The sequence below is a fragment of the Pseudophryne corroboree genome, chromosome 7, assembly GCF_028390025.1.
Source record: "Pseudophryne corroboree isolate aPseCor3 chromosome 7, aPseCor3.hap2, whole genome shotgun sequence".
Lineage (NCBI taxonomy): Eukaryota > Metazoa > Chordata > Amphibia > Anura > Myobatrachidae > Pseudophryne > Pseudophryne corroboree.
Window position 1 is genome coordinate 294,093,468 of NC_086450.1, and position 18,286 is coordinate 294,111,753.

At 41.6% G+C, this 18,286-nt stretch overlaps 1 protein-coding gene across 4 annotated transcripts in view; it reads right to left on the reverse strand.

The window, feature by feature from the left end:
- The window catches only part of EEF2KMT (eukaryotic elongation factor 2 lysine methyltransferase), a 203,547-nt gene that overhangs the window by 116,107 nt on the left and 69,154 nt on the right, over nt 1–18,286 (reverse strand). For 2 of the 4 annotated variants that reach the window (XM_063934239.1, XM_063934238.1), the window contains exon 4: nt 9,589–9,687. The exons of 1 other annotated variant lie outside the window; for it this stretch is intronic. In XM_063934239.1, coding sequence (XP_063790309.1) covers nt 9,589–9,687 — 99 coding nt within the window. The remainder of the gene's footprint in view (nt 1–9,588; nt 9,688–18,286) is intronic. One more of the 4 variants, XM_063934240.1, reaches the window with a different exon arrangement.

The window sequence follows — 18,286 nt, forward strand, 5'->3', positions numbered from 1 at the left end:
GCAGTAGCTTTGGGATCAATAACAACTCCAGTCTAACACTCTATGTTTCAGCCGTCTCAGGCACTCCCTACCAAGATCTTTAGCCCTTGGATATTCTGATGTTGTTTCACGTTAACCGTTTGTAGCTACACTTATACTTACATGTATTGTCAGTGAATAGAATGTACTGAGCACGATTATTGGGACATACATTGTGCCTTTTCCGCTAGGAATCTCCCTACTACTAGGGAATAATTTGTGTAAATCTTTACTAACTGCCCACCGAACTTAACATATACAGTATCAGTGTTTGTTTGTAATAGGAGACTATTTTTTAAGACTTAAATAAAAGTGATATTTTAATATTGTCATTGTATCATTTAAGTACAAATTTCCAAGAGTGCGCCCAAACAGAAGTTTTCTTTCTTCTTCTCTGTAACATGTACAGAGTACGCAATTTCTGACTTCATGGTGTACCGCCAGTAGACTTCATTGTGGCATTATGCCCGGATATTAAGGGTAATTCCAAGTTGATCGCAGCAGGAAATTTTTTAGCAGTTGGGCAAAACCATGTGCCCTGCAGGGGAGGCAGATATAACATGTGCAGAAAGAGTTAGATTTGGGTGGGTTATTTTATTTCTGTGCAGGGTAAATACTGGCTGCTTTATTTTTACACTGCAAATTAGATTGCAGATTGAACACACCACACCCAAATCTAACTCTCTCTGCACATGTTATATCTGCCTCCCCTGCAGTGCACATGGTTTTGCCCAACTGCTAAAAAATTCCTGCTGCGATCAACTTGGAATTAACCCCATTGTATGAATACTGGCTCTTACAACCGACCATAAACTGTTACCAGTGCGGAATCATACATGTGTTTTTTGCAATACTGGGGTGTCAGGCTGTTTTGCAACTTTTACCCTTGGCAGACATAGCTGTGATAATATGGAGTCACCCACATGCACAATAGTATACAAGGGTGTGGTAGCCTGATGTAGTATGTGACAATGTTCAGCAGTAACACTGAAACTGTATAAAGATTAGCCCTGAAAACACCTGGTCCTTTACAGGGCATAGAAAAGACAGGGAGGGTTATGAAATATGTGTAAAGCTGCAGAGAGAAATATCAAACAGCACAAGTCACATATAATGCAGAGAAATACAATGTAAAACTGCAATGAGCACTTTATCAACTACTCAGCTTTGTTTGTCAGTAGGAAAAAAAACCTGGCTCCTTGCAGACGTTTTTACAGAGAAACTGGACCCAGCATTCCCGGAGACCTGACTTGCTTGCCCCTGCATGGCTGCCGGAGTCTCTGAGGGGAGGAGGGTGTGGAGCTGCAGCTAAACCCCGGGAGAACTGCGGTGGACTGGCGCCCAAAGCAGGTGGAGAGGCTACAGGTTGGCGCTCCCTCCCCTATGCTGGCTTGTCAGTAAACAGTACTGGGGGGCCTGTAATACCCATATGCCCGGGTGGTCTAGTGGAGTCCCTGGCTGGCGCCAATGTCCACTCCCAGCGTTGGCGTCCGCCTCCCGGGATGTGCTGCGGGCCACGTTTGAGTGTTGGACCCTCTTACCTGCTCCCCGATGACTGGCTAGGTAGTCTGGGGATTGCAAGCAGCAGCAGTTGCCTGTGTGCGGGCCCCGCTGCAAGTACCCGTCTGAGGCAGTGGCCAAGTGGGAGTTTTGGCGCCGGCGAGGAGTGTTGGAGGCTGTGTGATGACATCCAACACTGACAGGCTCAGTGTAAAAAAAAAAAAAAAGTAAAAGACTTGGGGGCTGCAAGCGCACCCCCCCCCTGTAAAAATGGCCTGCCTGAGCATGGGGGCTGGGTTATAGTGAGAGGGACCGGAGCATCCTGGAATCAGACAGACTTAACTGTATAATGCCCAGGAGCTGATTTTACCACCCACAACCCCCAATGTTATCCCTGTGGATCTCTACTGAACCTGAAGAAGAAAACACTGTACTATTCAGTATAATATATATATATATATATATATATATATATATATATATATATATATGTGTATATGTATATTTAAACAGAATTGTACAGAAGTCTGTTATACAAATACAGCAACATGTATATGGAGTGGAAAGGTCCGCAATTCCCCGTATGCCCCATAAACCGCAAGAGCAGAGCTGCTGTCTGCCGAAGCTGGGACACAGAACCTGCCGAAGTTGGGGCACAGAACGGGCAGCTGGTGTGAGTGCTGCACAGCAATAGCTCCACAGCCGGCCCCACATAAGAAAATAGCTAAAAATAATAAGTATAAAATAAACAAACTCCAGCTGCAAGAGTCCTGCACCTTTGGGCACAAATAAAAAACTTACTGCCCTGGGCAGGGGTTGGGGCATAGGGGAGGAAGATACAATGCTGTCTGAATGAGCTCTAGGGGCAAATTTACTAAAGGATCTAAAAATGAAAAGTGGCGATGTTGCCCATAGCAAGCACTCAGATTCTATCATATTCTAGGATGCAATAGGGAAATGACAGACAGAACCTGATTGGTTGCTATGGGCAATATCACCACTTTTCATATTTAGAACCTTTAGTAAATTTACCCCTTAGTGCCCAGACTCCTCCACCACCACAGTATAGCCCAGTGTCTCTGTAGTGTCCCCAATGGATGAAAGAGAAATAACGATTGTTGCATCTAACTTGCACCAGCCCTATGGCAGTGCATTATCTCCATCACAGTATGACCTTCTGTGTAAGCAATTGACTATCTCTGTATGCAACCACTTTCAGCAACACATTAACAACATGTCATCAGACTTTAGTCTAACAATAATTACCATAACATGCACTCAGACCCAAATAGGCCCATAGAACCAATATAGGGGTATATTCAAATGCAGTCGAAAGCTGCCGTCTGTCGGAAAGCTGGCAGTTTTCAACTTTTTTAGGGAGGGGGGAGGGGGGGGTGGGTCCGACCTATTCAATACATCCCAAAATTATCCAACAAGTCGGGAATTCTGACTTGTCGGAAAGCATCTGTATCGGCAGCCGCATGCTTCTGTCGGAAACGGGGCCAAATCCGACAGGTTTTGGCCCCCTTTCCGACCATCTCAATCTGACTTTAAAAAAGTCGTACTGAGATGAGGGAGCGGAGAGGAGGAGATGGGGAGAGCAGCGGCTACTGCAGCGTAGCAGGAGGATGTGGCACCGCCGCCGCTCATGGCAGCATCCACCCGGCTCCAGCAAGCGAGGTCCCACTTGCTGGAGCCGGGTGGACGCTGTTATGAGGTCTGGCGGCTGTGCCACATCCTCCTGCTACGGCGTTACGCTGCTGTAGCCGCTGCTCTCCCCCGTCTCCCCGCTGCTCTCCCCGTCTCCTCCTCTCAGCTTCCTCATCTCAATCCGACTGTCGGATTTGGCGGTTCATTGAATAGCCCTTGTCGGATCCATTCCGACAAATGCATGTCGGAATGGATCCGACTTTAATTGAATATACTCCATATACTGCAAAATTCCTCTACATTCCACTTGGACCTTTCCATGTCCCAAATATGCCGCTTAGACCTACTCACATACCCCTCATACATGCCAATCAATACAAAACAAATAAATAAAAGCAATTAGCGCTACCGCAGCATCGTTATAGTAAAAGTCATTACACACAATATACATATCTTGCAATGGGTCGTGGACTGTTATCTTCCTTTTGTTTTTTTACTTCGTTAGACTGACACATAAAATTTCTCACTCGCATGCATGTATTATGTCACACGGCATCACACTGTTTATCGGACAGACACTTACATTTAGGGGGTTATTCAGGGTTGTTAGCAACTGAGCAAAACAATGTTGCACTGCAGGTGGGGCAGATGTAACATGTGCAAAAAATTTCGATTTGGGTGGGTTATATTGTTTCTGTGCAAGGTAAATACTGTCTGTTTGATTTCTACGCGGCAATTTACATTTCAGTTTGGACACCCCCCACCCAAATCTAAATCTCTCTGCACATGTTACGTCTGCCCCACCTGCAGTGTAACAAGGTAGGGCAGACACATTGGGGGGGAATTAAAATGTTTGAGAAGTCGGTTGGGTGTCTGTTTTTTCCTGTCTATTAGATAGGAAAAAACAGACACCCAACTTTCTAATAGACAGGAAAAAACAGACACCCAACTGAATATCCCCCAATAAATGGAATGTATCTTGACATACTTATTTTTAATATTAAAGTGTTTTCTAATGTTTCCCCCTCCTGGGCCATGCGGCCGGCCGTACACACTGAGTGATATGTTGACCATATCGCTCAGTGACGTCACGCCGCGGCCGCGCAGGCAGCTCTTTGACGACGGTCCAAATTGAGCATGCATGCACCACTGACACAGAGGGTTATTAGCGACCCGCGTTGCCGTGCATCGGTCGCTGCCGGCATACGTACTTGCTGAGAAAGTGAACGACGTCGCTCAGGAAAAGTGAAAATCAGAGATGTATTTCATTTTATCGGCAAGTGTGAGCACATTTATTGAAATTTTGGTGAATAAATTAAGGCTAAATGATTCTTACCAACTGAAATGTTATGATGCGAGATCGTACTATTTAGGAGCCATAATCATGTATATAAATGAAACATAATATTACAATGTTGGGTCTAATTGAATCAATATTTGGTTACTTGATTGTATTAAAATAAGTCTTCAGAAGTTTAGGTATTAGCTTACAGAAGCCGGTTTTTAGATACTCTGATTGACAGATAAGGATCGTGTGGCCTTCAGACTCCGTAGGATAAGCCTGGCTTCGGGACATTGCGGCATATCTTAAAGAAGGAGAGAGTGCTCTCCGATTTCCACAGCCTTTTCATCTCTCCCTGGGACTCTGGCAACCTATATCCATAGCCTGTTTGTATAGGACTTGACTTGTCATTTTGTTTTTATGGACTTGGTGTATTTTTATATGTGTGAATACATTTTCAAGAAATAGGGATTGTGCTTCACACGCTGTATATGCAAGTCTATTAAAGGATATATCTGTCTGCATGCTGTGGAGTTGGATTAAAGAAACCCTGATGGCAATGCGTGACAGGAATTAAGGGCCTTATTCAGGTTTGTTAGCAAACCCAAAAAGTTAGCAATTGGGCAAATTATCCCCTTCAGATCTAAGAAATTGACCTATGTGGAGCTTACTAGGAAAGAAAGGTCAATACAGTATTTTATTGTCTGAAACAAGGTAATCACAAAAATGATCCAAAAAGAGATCCTGTCACCTCCCCACACAAACAGAATATCATCTATATAGCAAATCCACACCTCTAGGCTGGCACCCCATTGGTGGCCCATCTATACTGATAGGTCCTCCCAATGTGACATAAACAGATTAGCATAACTGGGTGCCAGCCTAGTGCCCATAGCTGACCCAGATAGCTGGCGGTAGAAATCTCCCTCATAACAAAAGTTGTTTTGGAGAATAAATAATATTCCTTCTACAATCTATACAATGGTTTTCCTTGTTCAAGTGATATTCAATGGCTTTAATGCTCAAATGTGTGTGTATAAGGCTTTAACATCTGCTGTTCTCAAAAAAGATAACATGATTACCACTTAAAGTCTGTACGTTTCTTAATGACAGAAACTGTGTCTTTTACAGATGATCTAGTTTTAGTTACTAGAGGTTGTAGAGGTCAGATAATTGACTTAAAATCTCCATATGATAATCATTCTGGTTCATTATTTCCACCTCGCCGTCAGAAAAAGGAAATAGGAACTCTAAAAAATAATGATCAAATTATCAAACCTGCCGATAAAGGTGGCAGGCTGGTAATGAACCGGGTGATTATCACAAGGAGATTTTAAGTCAACTGTCTCATAAGCAGACATATAGAAAACTAAGGGGGAGCCTTCCAGCAACATACAGAAAAACTAGGTGTTTATAGGATTATATACTGCTCATAAAGTAATCTTAGAGGAAGAGGCCAATTATAAAAAAAAGTAGAAAATCCCTCCATCCAAGTATTATGTGTGCTGCCCAAAGTGCATACATGTACTCAGAAGCCACCTGGACGCCCTATAGTGGCTGGAGTGGACTCAGTTACATCTAAATTGTCTTGCTTCCTAGACTATAAGATACAACCTCTAGTAACTAAAACTAGGTCATATGTAAAAGACAATTTCAGTCATTAAGAAACTTACACACCTTAAGGAGAGTTTATTTTGATAACAGCAGATGTTAAGGAATTATAAGTCATCATTCAACATCATTTGAGCATTGAAGCCACTGAATATCACCTGAATAAGAAAACATATGTGGCAGAGAGAAAAAAAAAAGTTTCATTTTATTTATTTTCTAAACAACTTCTTTTAGTATGAGAGATTTCTGCCTCCAGCTATCTGGTTCACAGATGGGCACTAGGCTGGCACCCAGTTATGCTAATCAGTTTACTGTATGTCACATTGGGAGGACCTATCAGTATGGATGGGCCACCAATAGGGTGTCAGCCTAGTGGTTTGAATTCGCTATATAGATGATATTCTGTTTGAGTGGGTAGGTGACAAGATCTCTTTTTGGATCATTTCTGTGATTACCTTTATTTAAACAATAAAATATTGACCTTTCTTTTCAAATAAGTTCCACAGAGGTCAATTTCTTAGATCTGACAATTTCCTCAGATGGGGATAATTTGTTGACAAAATTTTTGTAAAGCCTAAGGATTGTAAGTCTTAAATTAATCATACCAGTAATCATCATATTAACTGGATCAGAAACATACCTAATAGTCAGTTTCAGTATCTAAGAAGGAACTGTACAAAAAAGGAGGGTTTTGACCGTCAGGCATTATGGAAAATCAGTTTTTAAGTTAATGTTATGATCAAGAATCAGTGGAAAAAAAACCAAAATAACAAAGCAGGAATCTAGTGCAAATGGATGCTCTGAATGAAAGTGGTAAAACTAAGTAAACCTTGCAACACAAACAACTAAAACGTATCATTAAAAAAACATTGGAGCATCCATTCCACGAAACCAATGCTAAAAGACTATGTAACTAACAAGCCAAGATTTGTATATAGAAAGGCTGAAAATGTAAGAAACCTTTTAGTAAAAAGTGCCCTTCCAGCAACAGAAAGAACTACTAGAATCACGTCAAAAGGATTTTACCAGTGTGGATAGTGTGTTATATGCAGAAGATATATATTATATATTTTTATCTCTTTGAATATAGGGGGTAATTCTGAGTTGATCGCAGCAGGATTTTTGTTAGCAGTTGGGCAAAACCATGTGCACTGCAGGGGAGGCAGATATAACATGTGCAGAGAGAGTCAGATTTGGGTGGGTTATTTTGTTTCTGTGCAGGGTAAATACTGGCTGCTTTATTTTTACACTGCAATTTAGATTGCAGATTGAACACACCACACCTAATCTAACTCTCTCTGCACATGTTATATCTGCCTCCCCTGCAGTGCACATGGTTTTGCCCAACTGCTAACAAAGATCCTGCTGCGATCAACTCAGAATTACCCCCATAGTTGTGGAGATCAATATGTGGGAAGAACAGGGAGATTGCTGAAAGAACGTTTAGCAGAGCATGTAAGAAATGTGAAGAAGGGCAATAGCAAGCACAGCGTCTCTCTGCACTTTAGGGAAAAGCATAACTGTTGTATTAGAGCTGAAATGTTTTTGTGGTATAAAATTATATAAAACTAACTGTAGAGCTAAAAATTCAGAGCATTCCCTGGCTAAATTAGAGATGAAGACAATTTATCAGCTCAGAACTTTAACAACTTGGGGGTTAAACATGGATTTTGAGTCCAAATGGTTCATGATATCAACTAAATGCCTGTTTTCTAGATATCTCGATATTGCTGATATTAACCTGTTCTGGTTCCAGCTTTTATGGATGTATAATTAGATTATGTATTCATGTTTTTTTTCTTTCAAACACCTGCCCCTATTATTGAGCTAAATCAGTATAGGGTTATAGATTAGCTTTGTTTGTATTTTTCAATATGTATGTGCAAAAAGTGACTATATGATGGATTTTTTAACAAAGGATCTGAGTTCCACCATGTTTTCATTTTATTGCATTCTTTAGACATTATATGGAATGTATCTTAATAATAAGTATGCCAATGAAAAGGTGTTTAGTTCCACCTTAACTGTGAGCACATCTATTGAAATTCAGGTCGATCAATTAAGGCTAATTGATTCTTACCAATATAAATGTCATGATGTGAGATCGTACTAATTAGGAGACTGTTATGTACAGACATAATTATGTATATAACCGAATCATGTTACAATGTTGGTTGTTCTAGCTGTATCAATATTTGTTGCTTTATTTGTATCAATATTTGTTACTTGATTGTATCAAAATCAGTGTTCAGAAGTTTAGGTATTAGCTAACAGAAGCTGGTTTTTAGGGAATCTGATTGGCAGATAAGGACCATGTGACCTTCACACTACGGGAGATAAGCCCGGCTTCAGGACATTGCGGCATATGTTGAAAAGAAGAGACTGCTCTCCGAAATGCATAGAAGCCGCAAAAGGAAGGAGTTGCCAGATACAGACCCGTGAGGACAAGCTGTGTTTTACCATCTATCCATTTGTGGCTGCAGCACAGGGATTTGCACAGGTTTTCCATCTTTCCCTGGGACTCTGGCAACCTCTACCCATAACCTGTTTTTACAGGACTCGTCATTTTGATTTTATGGGCTTGGTGTATTTTAATGTGTGTGAATAAATTGACAAAATATATGGATTGTGCTTCACATATAAACGAGGCATTTAAAGGATATACCCATCTGCATGCTGTGGAGTTGATTAAAGAAATCCTGATGGAACTGCGTGACAGGAATGAAATGTGTCTGTCCTATATACGAGAGACCGTGTGACACAAAACATGTATGTAAGAAATTTTATGTGTCCGTCTAATTACCTACAGTAAAAGTCCACGACCAGTTGCAAGGAATTTATATTGTGTATAATGACTTTTACTATAATGCTGCTAAGGTAGCGCTGGTTAATTTTATTAATTTGTTATAACTCTATTATTCAAGAGTTTGAGGTGTGCTCTTTTAAAAGTTTACAAGCTGCTCCTAATCCTGAGAGAAGCAGGGTTGAGTACAACTTGGTTTTAAAATGCCAATCAATCCGCTTCACAAGCCCTTAAATCCTCCCCATATGGTCATCAAACCGCCTCACATGCCCCTCAAGCTTCACCCACCCACTTTTGCCTGTCTGCCTCCTACCCTCTTCTCACTCACCTTTCCATAAGTGATTATGTTCATTACTAATATTTCCACTTCTGCATTAATACTAATAATAGTATATAATAGTATTCTCTCTACTCCATCACAGCTCTGTAAATTCCACTCCAAAACCTCAATATGCTTTGTGAACTCCCGGCCATGTTACAGAATCCACAGAGAGAGTAGTGAGAGCACACTACATTCCCTCTCCGGGTGTGCTTCGTGGCCTCCCTATCTTTAACAAAGGAGGTTACCGGCTCTAACATCAGCTGCTTCAAGTCCTTTATAACAAAGCAGAGAATAAATCAGTTGGGGTTACAGCTGAAAGTTTGCTCGCTGTTTGTTACTCACTACAGATTACCATGCCATAAATTAACATAATGGAAAAGGTTTAAACATATTTATTATTACTTTTGCATAAATTACCACCTTTTTTATTAACTCTGACAAGAAAAATCTTCTGTATTGCAATGATGAAGGGTGCTTTCGGGCCAAAGGATGATTAATGGTCTGCAAACAAATAAGTAAGAATTAACCAAGTGTTAACCTGACTTTACTACACAAACTAATAATTTTCTGCACTGCAGACAACTGCAATACTTTCCAGATCTTAACAATATTATGATGGGTATTGATACATGATAGTTTACCACCTTCATGATTTCTTCTATTTTGTGTATTTGTCACACTTATTTATCTCAGAGCTTAAAAATAAATAAATAATTGAATAGAACACAAAGACAACCTGAGTAAACACAAAATTATAAGATTTTGGAATTCACTTTTTTTCTTAATCCATCTGTAGTAATTCGATACCATGGGGTGTAGAGGGTGCTGTTCATGGAGCAGGCACAAGTACCAACTAAACTTGTTTGTAAACTGTGTCCTCCCTCCTCTACATGCCATAGTGCCTTAGTTTGTACTTTAATAATGCCAAAGGAGATAAAGATAACACACGTAACAAGAACAACACTCAAACAAAAGAACAATGGTCACCAGCGCTTAGTTGCTTATAAAGTATATATCACTAAATTAATCAATAAAACCTGGGACGGTAGGTTGTGTTGAAAAAAATGTGTGTTACATTTAATAGAAACATTCACGTAAAAGCACGGATGTCATTAAGACACAATTATTAAAATCAAAAAACATTCATATGTCGTGACACATTTATATATCCCCTCAATAAGGAATTATATCCAGAAATAAGTACACACTGATTGGTTGGAGAAAATATACAAGCGGTGGAGTTCGATTGAATCCCTTAAGCACAATGGTGCAAGCGTTTTTAAGCAGATAGGGGTGACTCCAGTTCCTCCACAGGTGGTGATGTCCAAGGGAAAAGCTGTCCAATTTGTGCCGTGTAGGTAGAGCTAAATGGAATGTCCAAGAATATTGAGGGGATTTGGATGGTGTGTCCGACAGTCTCAATACTCTTTTAATATACTCTTTTATATACTCTTTAAATACTCAAACAAAAGAGAATTAAAAATAATTGAATGCAGAAAGGGAGGACGCAGTGTCCCCCAGATGGATTAAAAGAAACTGATTTAACAGGGAGTACCAAAAATCCTATTTTCTCTGTCATTCTATCTGGGAACACTAGATACCATGGAGATGTTCCAAAGATGCCTAAGGGAGAGGAGGGGAAGGTCAGCTATGGCTGCGTGCAAACTTTTACACCCAAAATTGGCATCTCTAGCTAAAAAACATTACATTTGTGTAACTTCCTAAAAGTATGGATTGAGGACAAGGTGGCCACCTTGCATAATTGCACCACACATGCATCACTGATCTTGAATTGGGCCCCCTCCGAAACATACGCTTGGCGGATTTTGGCTGTGATGCATTTTGCCACGACTGTTGCTTATCAACCTCTCCTGTGCAGATCATAAAGCAAAAGGAATCTGCCATTTTACGGTATACAGCAGATCTCTCCACATAGATCTGCAAAACTCTGACAATATCAAGAATGGCCTGATTGCCCTTGTTGCCTGAGGACGAGTCATCATTCAGGAACCAGAATCAAAATATTGTGGTTAATATGAAACCAGGAGATGCACAATAGAAGAGAAAAGCACCAGAAAACAGTTGCGCAATAAAAACTCAAATCATGCAGCCCAGATCTCTCAAATGGTTCACCAAACCATAGATAGGAACATAGTAAAAAACAGAGGGCCCCGTGGCGCACACAGATTACCATGTAACAATAAATCAAGTTTCACAGGAACTTTCCTTAAGATAATTTATCTAAAAGTCCTTCCAATGAAGTGGTCTCACTTTCTTTTATATCCTCCACATTTGTACCTCAGAAGAAAAAAACAGCACTTAGTGTAACACCGTTTATGAATGTATTGTATCACACCTGTTTAGGTAATCACACTCACATTTAATCAATGTATAACCGGCTTATCATCCTTCCACTATGATGCTCTCAAATTTTTCTTCTTCCACTGAAGTATATAAAACACTCCACACTTGTACCTCAGAACAGAGAAAACGCTTAGTGTAACACCGTTTAGATAGTGTATTATCCACTCCTATTTAGGTAATCACACTCACATTTGATCAATGTATAAATAGCTTATCATCCACCCAGTGTTCTGTTCTCTTACACTTTCTCTTCCTTCACTGAAGTACATAAAACTCAGAAAGGAGAAGAATTTAGTGCAACATTGTTATGTACAAGTAACAATTTATTTTACAAGATGCACTTACAACAAACATATAAAATTGAAGCATGTAATAAAACCTCCACAGGGGTTTAAAGGGTCTCACACACGATGAACACCGGAACCAGCCGATCCATCCATCAACATATTTAATGTCCTTTCAGATGTTAAATGGAGAGGTGAGTATCCACAATAAGAAAGTCCCCTGGGTGTTCGGAAAAACCACCAGCTCTGGATGGATGGATCGGCTGGTTCCGGTGTTCATCGTGTGTGAGACCCTTTAAACCCCTGTGGAGGTTTTATTACATGCTTCAATTTTATATGTTTGTTAGAAGTGCATCTTGTAAAATAAATTGTTACTTGTACATAATGTTGCACTAAATTCTTCTCCTTTCTGAGTTTTATGTACTTCAGTGAAGGAAGAGAAAGTGTAAGAGAACAGAACACTGGGTGGATGATAAGATATTTATACATCGATCAAATGTGAGTGTGATTACCTAAATAGGTGTGGATAATACACTATCTAAACGGTGTTACACTAAGCGTTGTTTCTCTCTTCTGAGGTACAAGTGTAGAGTGTTTTATATACTTCAGTGGAAGAAGAAAAATTTGAGAGGATCATAGCGGAAGGATGATAAGCAGGTTATTCATTGATTAAATGTGAGTGTGATTACCTAAACAGGTGTGATACAATACATTTATAAACGGTGTTACACTAAGTGCTGTATTTCTCTTCTGAGGTACAAATGTGGAGGATATAAAAGAAAGTGAGACCACTTCATTGGAAGGACTTTTAGATAAATTATCTTAAGGAAAGTTCCTGTGAAACTTGATTTATTGTTACATGGTAATCTGTGTGCGCCACGGGGTCCCTCTGTTTTTTACTATGAAACCAGGAGATGACAATCGGCTCAAAAAAAATCTGGTGTGCAGAACCGCTCAGTCTTTATGAAAATGAGGGACAGTGACCTGCAAAAAAGAGACGCAACTCAGACTCATATGGCAGATGAAATGGGCAGTAAAAAGTAAACCTTACAGGTAAGAAAGTTGAGATCCATTACATCCACAGGTCAAAATCTGGCCATTGAAGTGTGGACAGAACCAATTTGAGATCCCACAGAACAGTTGGGAGAACAAAGGACAGACATAAGCACACCATGACAAAAGGGCTGAACCCCAGGGATGGAGGCTAACGTACGTTGGAAAAATACTGAAAGGACTGAAACTTAAATCTTTGATGAAGATAGTTTCTACTCCCTGTTAAAGCCGTTCTGCAGTAATGACAGCAGACAAGCCAAGCTGAATAAAGAAGAATGGGCCAGCTACCATTCACACCACTGGATATAACTCCTACAAACGTAAAGGTAATTCTTGGCCAAGGATGGCTTTCTGGCCATTATCATGGTCTGAATTAGCTGATCAGAGAGGCATTAGCTTGTAGGATCATGCTTTGACAGCCATGCCATCAAAGCCAAAGGAACAAGGTCTTGATGGAAAATGGGACATGATCTGGGCAGTCTACAAGGATGATCCAAAGCTATGCTGAAAATGTCGGCGTACCTCAACCACTTTAGCCAGCTCAGAGCCACCAGAATGATCGGAAGTCCCTTTGCTTTTGTCTTTTTCAGCACACAAGGAAACTATGGGATCGGTATAAAGAGACACACCAAACAGATCTTCCAAGACACTGTCATTGCATCCACCAGGATGATTTTCGTATACCTTGTGCATGTGGTGTATGTGGCTTTGTTGAGAGGCTATCTAGTCCACCTCTGGCAGACCCAATCGGTCCACAAGTTGGTCGAAGACCACCTAATAAAGGGACCATTCCCTGGGATAACCCTCTCTTTCCCCATTCTCTAGAGAGTGGTAGAATCATCCACCCCTGAAACAGGGTCTTCCAGATCCATGCCCCCACTAACATCCACCTCCTCTGCTCCAGAGAAATCAGAATCCTCAGGAAGCTGAACCCATGCAGAGCTATGACGCTTGAGAGGGCGACCAGATAAAGACGTCTCACAAAGTATCTAGCGACAAGGCCATAGAGGCTATTGTCTGATGCATGAAACTTATAAAGGGAGAGCCTTTAAAAAAGTATCACCATCTCAGCTACCACCTCTCCAGGCAAGTGTGAAGCTTGGACCCCCATGGCGCAAGACGTGTACCTGGCTGAGAAGAGTCTTAAAGCAATTTAACCTAGCACTGAGAACACCCGCAGCCCAGGACCTGAAAGAATATTTCTAGTCATACTTAACAGAAGAAAGAAAAGAAAACACAAGTAACAATGGAAGCTGTTACTACAGCCACCCCCCACCCCCACACAAAACCCGCTCTCTCCCTCCAAAACACTCCTGGGCAGCTTCTTGGCCTCCAGACATTCCACAGAGCTGAGAGATAAAGCTGGGTGCAGGACTGCAGCAAGCCAAGTCTCAATTACAGTGAGAGAGACGGGGCTTATTGCTGTTCAAGCTGCTGTTTCCTGGTGCCGTGGCTCTTGCACCCACGATTGGAGCGCAATACCTTGTGTCCCTAACTCACCCACGGGATCCATGATCAGGGATGACCCTCCAGGAGCCGAGAAGATCCAGGGCAGGCGCAATGGTCAGAAATCTCCAAACCAGCTTCCACAAAGTGGAGTTCACAGGAGAACTCTGTATAAACAATGCAGATGTGCCTCTTGGTAGGCAGTTCTTTTCTCCTCAAAGCTTTCCCATACTGTAGATACCAATTTTTATTATGGTGGATTCATGAACTCTGCCATTAACTGAGGCAAGTGAGGCCTACAATTCCTTAGATGTTCGTCTGGGTTGGTAGATCCTGACAAATGGCTTGGTAACCTTGATATATTTCAGTAACTTTACATTTCTTCTGGAATTGCCTTTGATCATGGCATTCTGTGATGTTTGCTGAGAGCTTTTAGCCAACCACACATTTCTGGAAAGATACTATTTCAGAGATGTTTAGATTCAACAGGGCTTGCAGTAATGAAGCCTGATTGAGTTTAATCTAACTGAACCCAATATATTGTAATTTGGTTCATTGGTTGAATGAGTAACTAAGGTTGCAATTACTATTTCACACAAGGACAATTTGGTATTGGATAACTTTTTTCATTCAATAAATGAAATGATCATTTAAAACTGTATTTTGTGTTTTCAAATTGTCTTTGTTTTATATTCAATTCTGTGTGAAGAACTGGAACATTTAAGTGTGACAAACAGGCAAAAATACAAGAAAAGAGGAATAGAGCAATGACTTTTTCAAGCTACTGTATATGTAACACAGAAAAGAAAAGGAGGACAAAAAAGTGCACACTCTAAGCACTAAGTATAATAAACTCTGCAATTTAATATGGATTAAATTGAGGTTCTTAGCATAATTTTGGTTATAAATATGGGCCCACCTTCCACGACTAGGTGACCTCATCAGGTGGGTCCCTAATAACAAATCCAGAGTACGGGGCCCCTGAGCCAGCACAAACCAAGCACTATTAAGTAGTACCAGTTTATGAGTTAGAAAGAGTTACATTAATAAGAAGTAGAAGCCGAGTGCTAGAAGGGCTACATAGGTGATAAGTATTAATTAAGGTGTTAAAAAGTCATACACAAGTAACAAGACATATACCATAATAATTTTGATTAGAGTCAGGGCCTGTAGTCCAGCCCTCCCCCTCCTATAATGTGTACATGTGTGCACACCTGAAGGTGGAGACTAATTTATCACGAACGAGCACCTCTCCTACTTGCCCTTGGGTGTTTTTAATTAGTATATGGTCCTTACATTTGCCGTCTACAGGAGAACAGTATTATTATTGTACTGTATTCATCATAAAGTTTGCAACATCAGACACTAAGGTCACCTAGTACAGGAGACAACAGAGCATTGAAAGGCAAACTGATGCACTTCTGGGGCTAGATGGATGGCCCTCCTTAATCTTAGTAATAAGTTAAAATAAAACATTTACTCAAAGAAAGAGACTTACTAATAAGATATCACCAGGTATTTTAAAGGTTATAATAAACAAATATGACAATCAAGCAGGAAGGAGTAGGTGAAGTCTGAAGACTCATAGGACTGCCTGCTAATCATCAGTGATAAGGAGGATAACCAAGGGGGTTGAGTACCGGATCCTGCCATCAGAATACCGACAGTAGCATCCCGACAGTTAGAATCCTGACACTTTTTTGAAAGGAAAGCTATCCCTACCCCTAACCCCCAACTCTTGCTACCTAACCCTAACCATCTCTGCCTGCAGCCGAAGCCTAACTCTCCCCCTAGTGCCTAACTCTAACCTACCCGGCATATTACGTACAGGAATCTGGCTGTTGGGATTCCGGCATCAGGATTATGAGCAAAATCGGAATTCCGATGCCGGTCTTCTGACCGCCAGCATCGTAAACAACGTGATGTTAACTACATCCCAACCAAGGAAAAACTGAGGGTTATTTAAAAGATTGTATATTGGTGCAAAGTGGCTCTAACCATGCCAAGAAATCAAGTTTTTGCTTTCATTGTCTAACTTTCTAAAGGTTTATTATTTACTGCACATGTAATGTTAGCAAGTAACTGTTTCAGTAGTCAGAATGTCAAAATCAGCAGGTAACTGACAGTACCAAGGGAGAGATAAAAGGAGATTTATGGTAAGAACTTACCTTTGTTAAATCTCTTTCTGCGAGGTACACTGGGTTCCACAGAGATAACAACGGGGTGTAGAGTAGGATCTTGATCCGAGGCACCAACAGGCTAAAAGCTTTGACTGTTCCCAGGATGCATAGCGCCACTTCCTCTATAACCCCGCCTCCGTGCACAGGAGCTCAGTTTTGTTAACCAGTCCAATGCAGTAGCAGGTAAAAGAGATAACCACCGTTAGTAGCCATAGTAGCAGCATACAATACATTCTCATGACAGGAGAAGGTACTAGCGGCTAATGCCATACAAACCCAAAGAAGCTTAGTGCGTCAGGGTGGTCGCCCTGTTGGACCCAGTGTACATCGCAGAAAGAGATTTAACAAAGGTAAGTTCTTACAATAAATCTCCTTTTCTGCAGCGGGGTACACTGGGGTTCCACAGGGATAACATCGGGGATGTCCTAAAGCAGTTCCTCATGGGAGGGGATGCACTGTAGCGGGCACAAGAACCCAGCATCCAAAGGAGGCATCCTGGGAGGCGGAAGTATCGAAGGCATAGAACCTTATGAACCTGTTCACTGAGGACCACATAACCACCTTGCACAATTGTTCAAGGGTCGCACCACGGCGGGCCGAAGTTCCAACAGACCGAGTAGAATGGGCTTTGATGGTAGCCGGAGCTGGAAGGCCAGCCTGTACATAAGCTTGTGCAATCATTCTAATCCATCTGGCCAAGGTCTGCTTATTAGCAGGCCAGCCATGTTTGTGAAAACCAAAAAGGACAAAGAGGGAATCAGATCTCCTAAGAGAAGCTGTCCTCTTCACATAAATACGTAGAGCCCGTACCACATCCAAAGACCGCTCTTTGGAGGATAAACCTGGAGAGGTAAAAGCCGTAACCACAATCTCCTGGTTAAGGTGGAAAGACGACACCACCATAGGCAAATAACCAGGACGAGTTCTAAGAACCGCCCCGGTCACGGTGAAAAATCAGAAGGGTGATCGACAGGACAAGGCACACAAGTCTGAAACCCGTCTAGCAGAGGCAATAGCCACCAAGAACAAGACCTTAAGAGTAAGCCACTTAAGGGCCACAGACTCAAGACGTTCAAACGGAGACTTTTGTAAGGCGTCCAGAGCAACCGACAAATCCCAAGGAGCCACAAGTGGGACATAGGGAGGTTGAATCTGTAAAACACCCTGAGTGAATGTATGAACATCAGGCAGAGTCGCAATTTTTCTCTGAAACCATATAGACAAGGCAGAAATATGAACCTTGAGGGAGGCCAGACGAAGGCATAAGTCCAGGCCCTGTTACAGGAAAGCCAAAAGCTTGGCAGTACTGAACTTGTATGCGTCATAATGGTTAGTCGCACACAAGGCGAAGTAAGAATTCCAGACCCTATGATAAATCCGAGCAGACTCCAGTTTACGGGCCTTCAACATAGTTTGAATGACTGCCTCAGAAAATCCTTTGGCCCTGAGTACGGAAGCGTCAAAGCCAGCCGGGCCAAATCCTGGTAGACACAAGGGCCCTGAATTGCCAGGGCGTCCACGAACTCTGCTTGAGGATCCCTTGTCCTTGCTCCGAAGACCTTGTCGATACACCATCAGGTCTACATCTGGTAGGCCCCACTTGTCCACTAGGAGTTGAAAGACTTCCGGATGAAGACTCCGCTCTCCAGCGTGTACGTCCTGACGACTGAGGAAGTCCGCTTCCCAGTTGAGGACTCCCGGAATGAACACTGCTGATATGGCTGGCAGATGGCGTTCCACCCAACTAAGGATTTTTGATACTTCCATCATTGC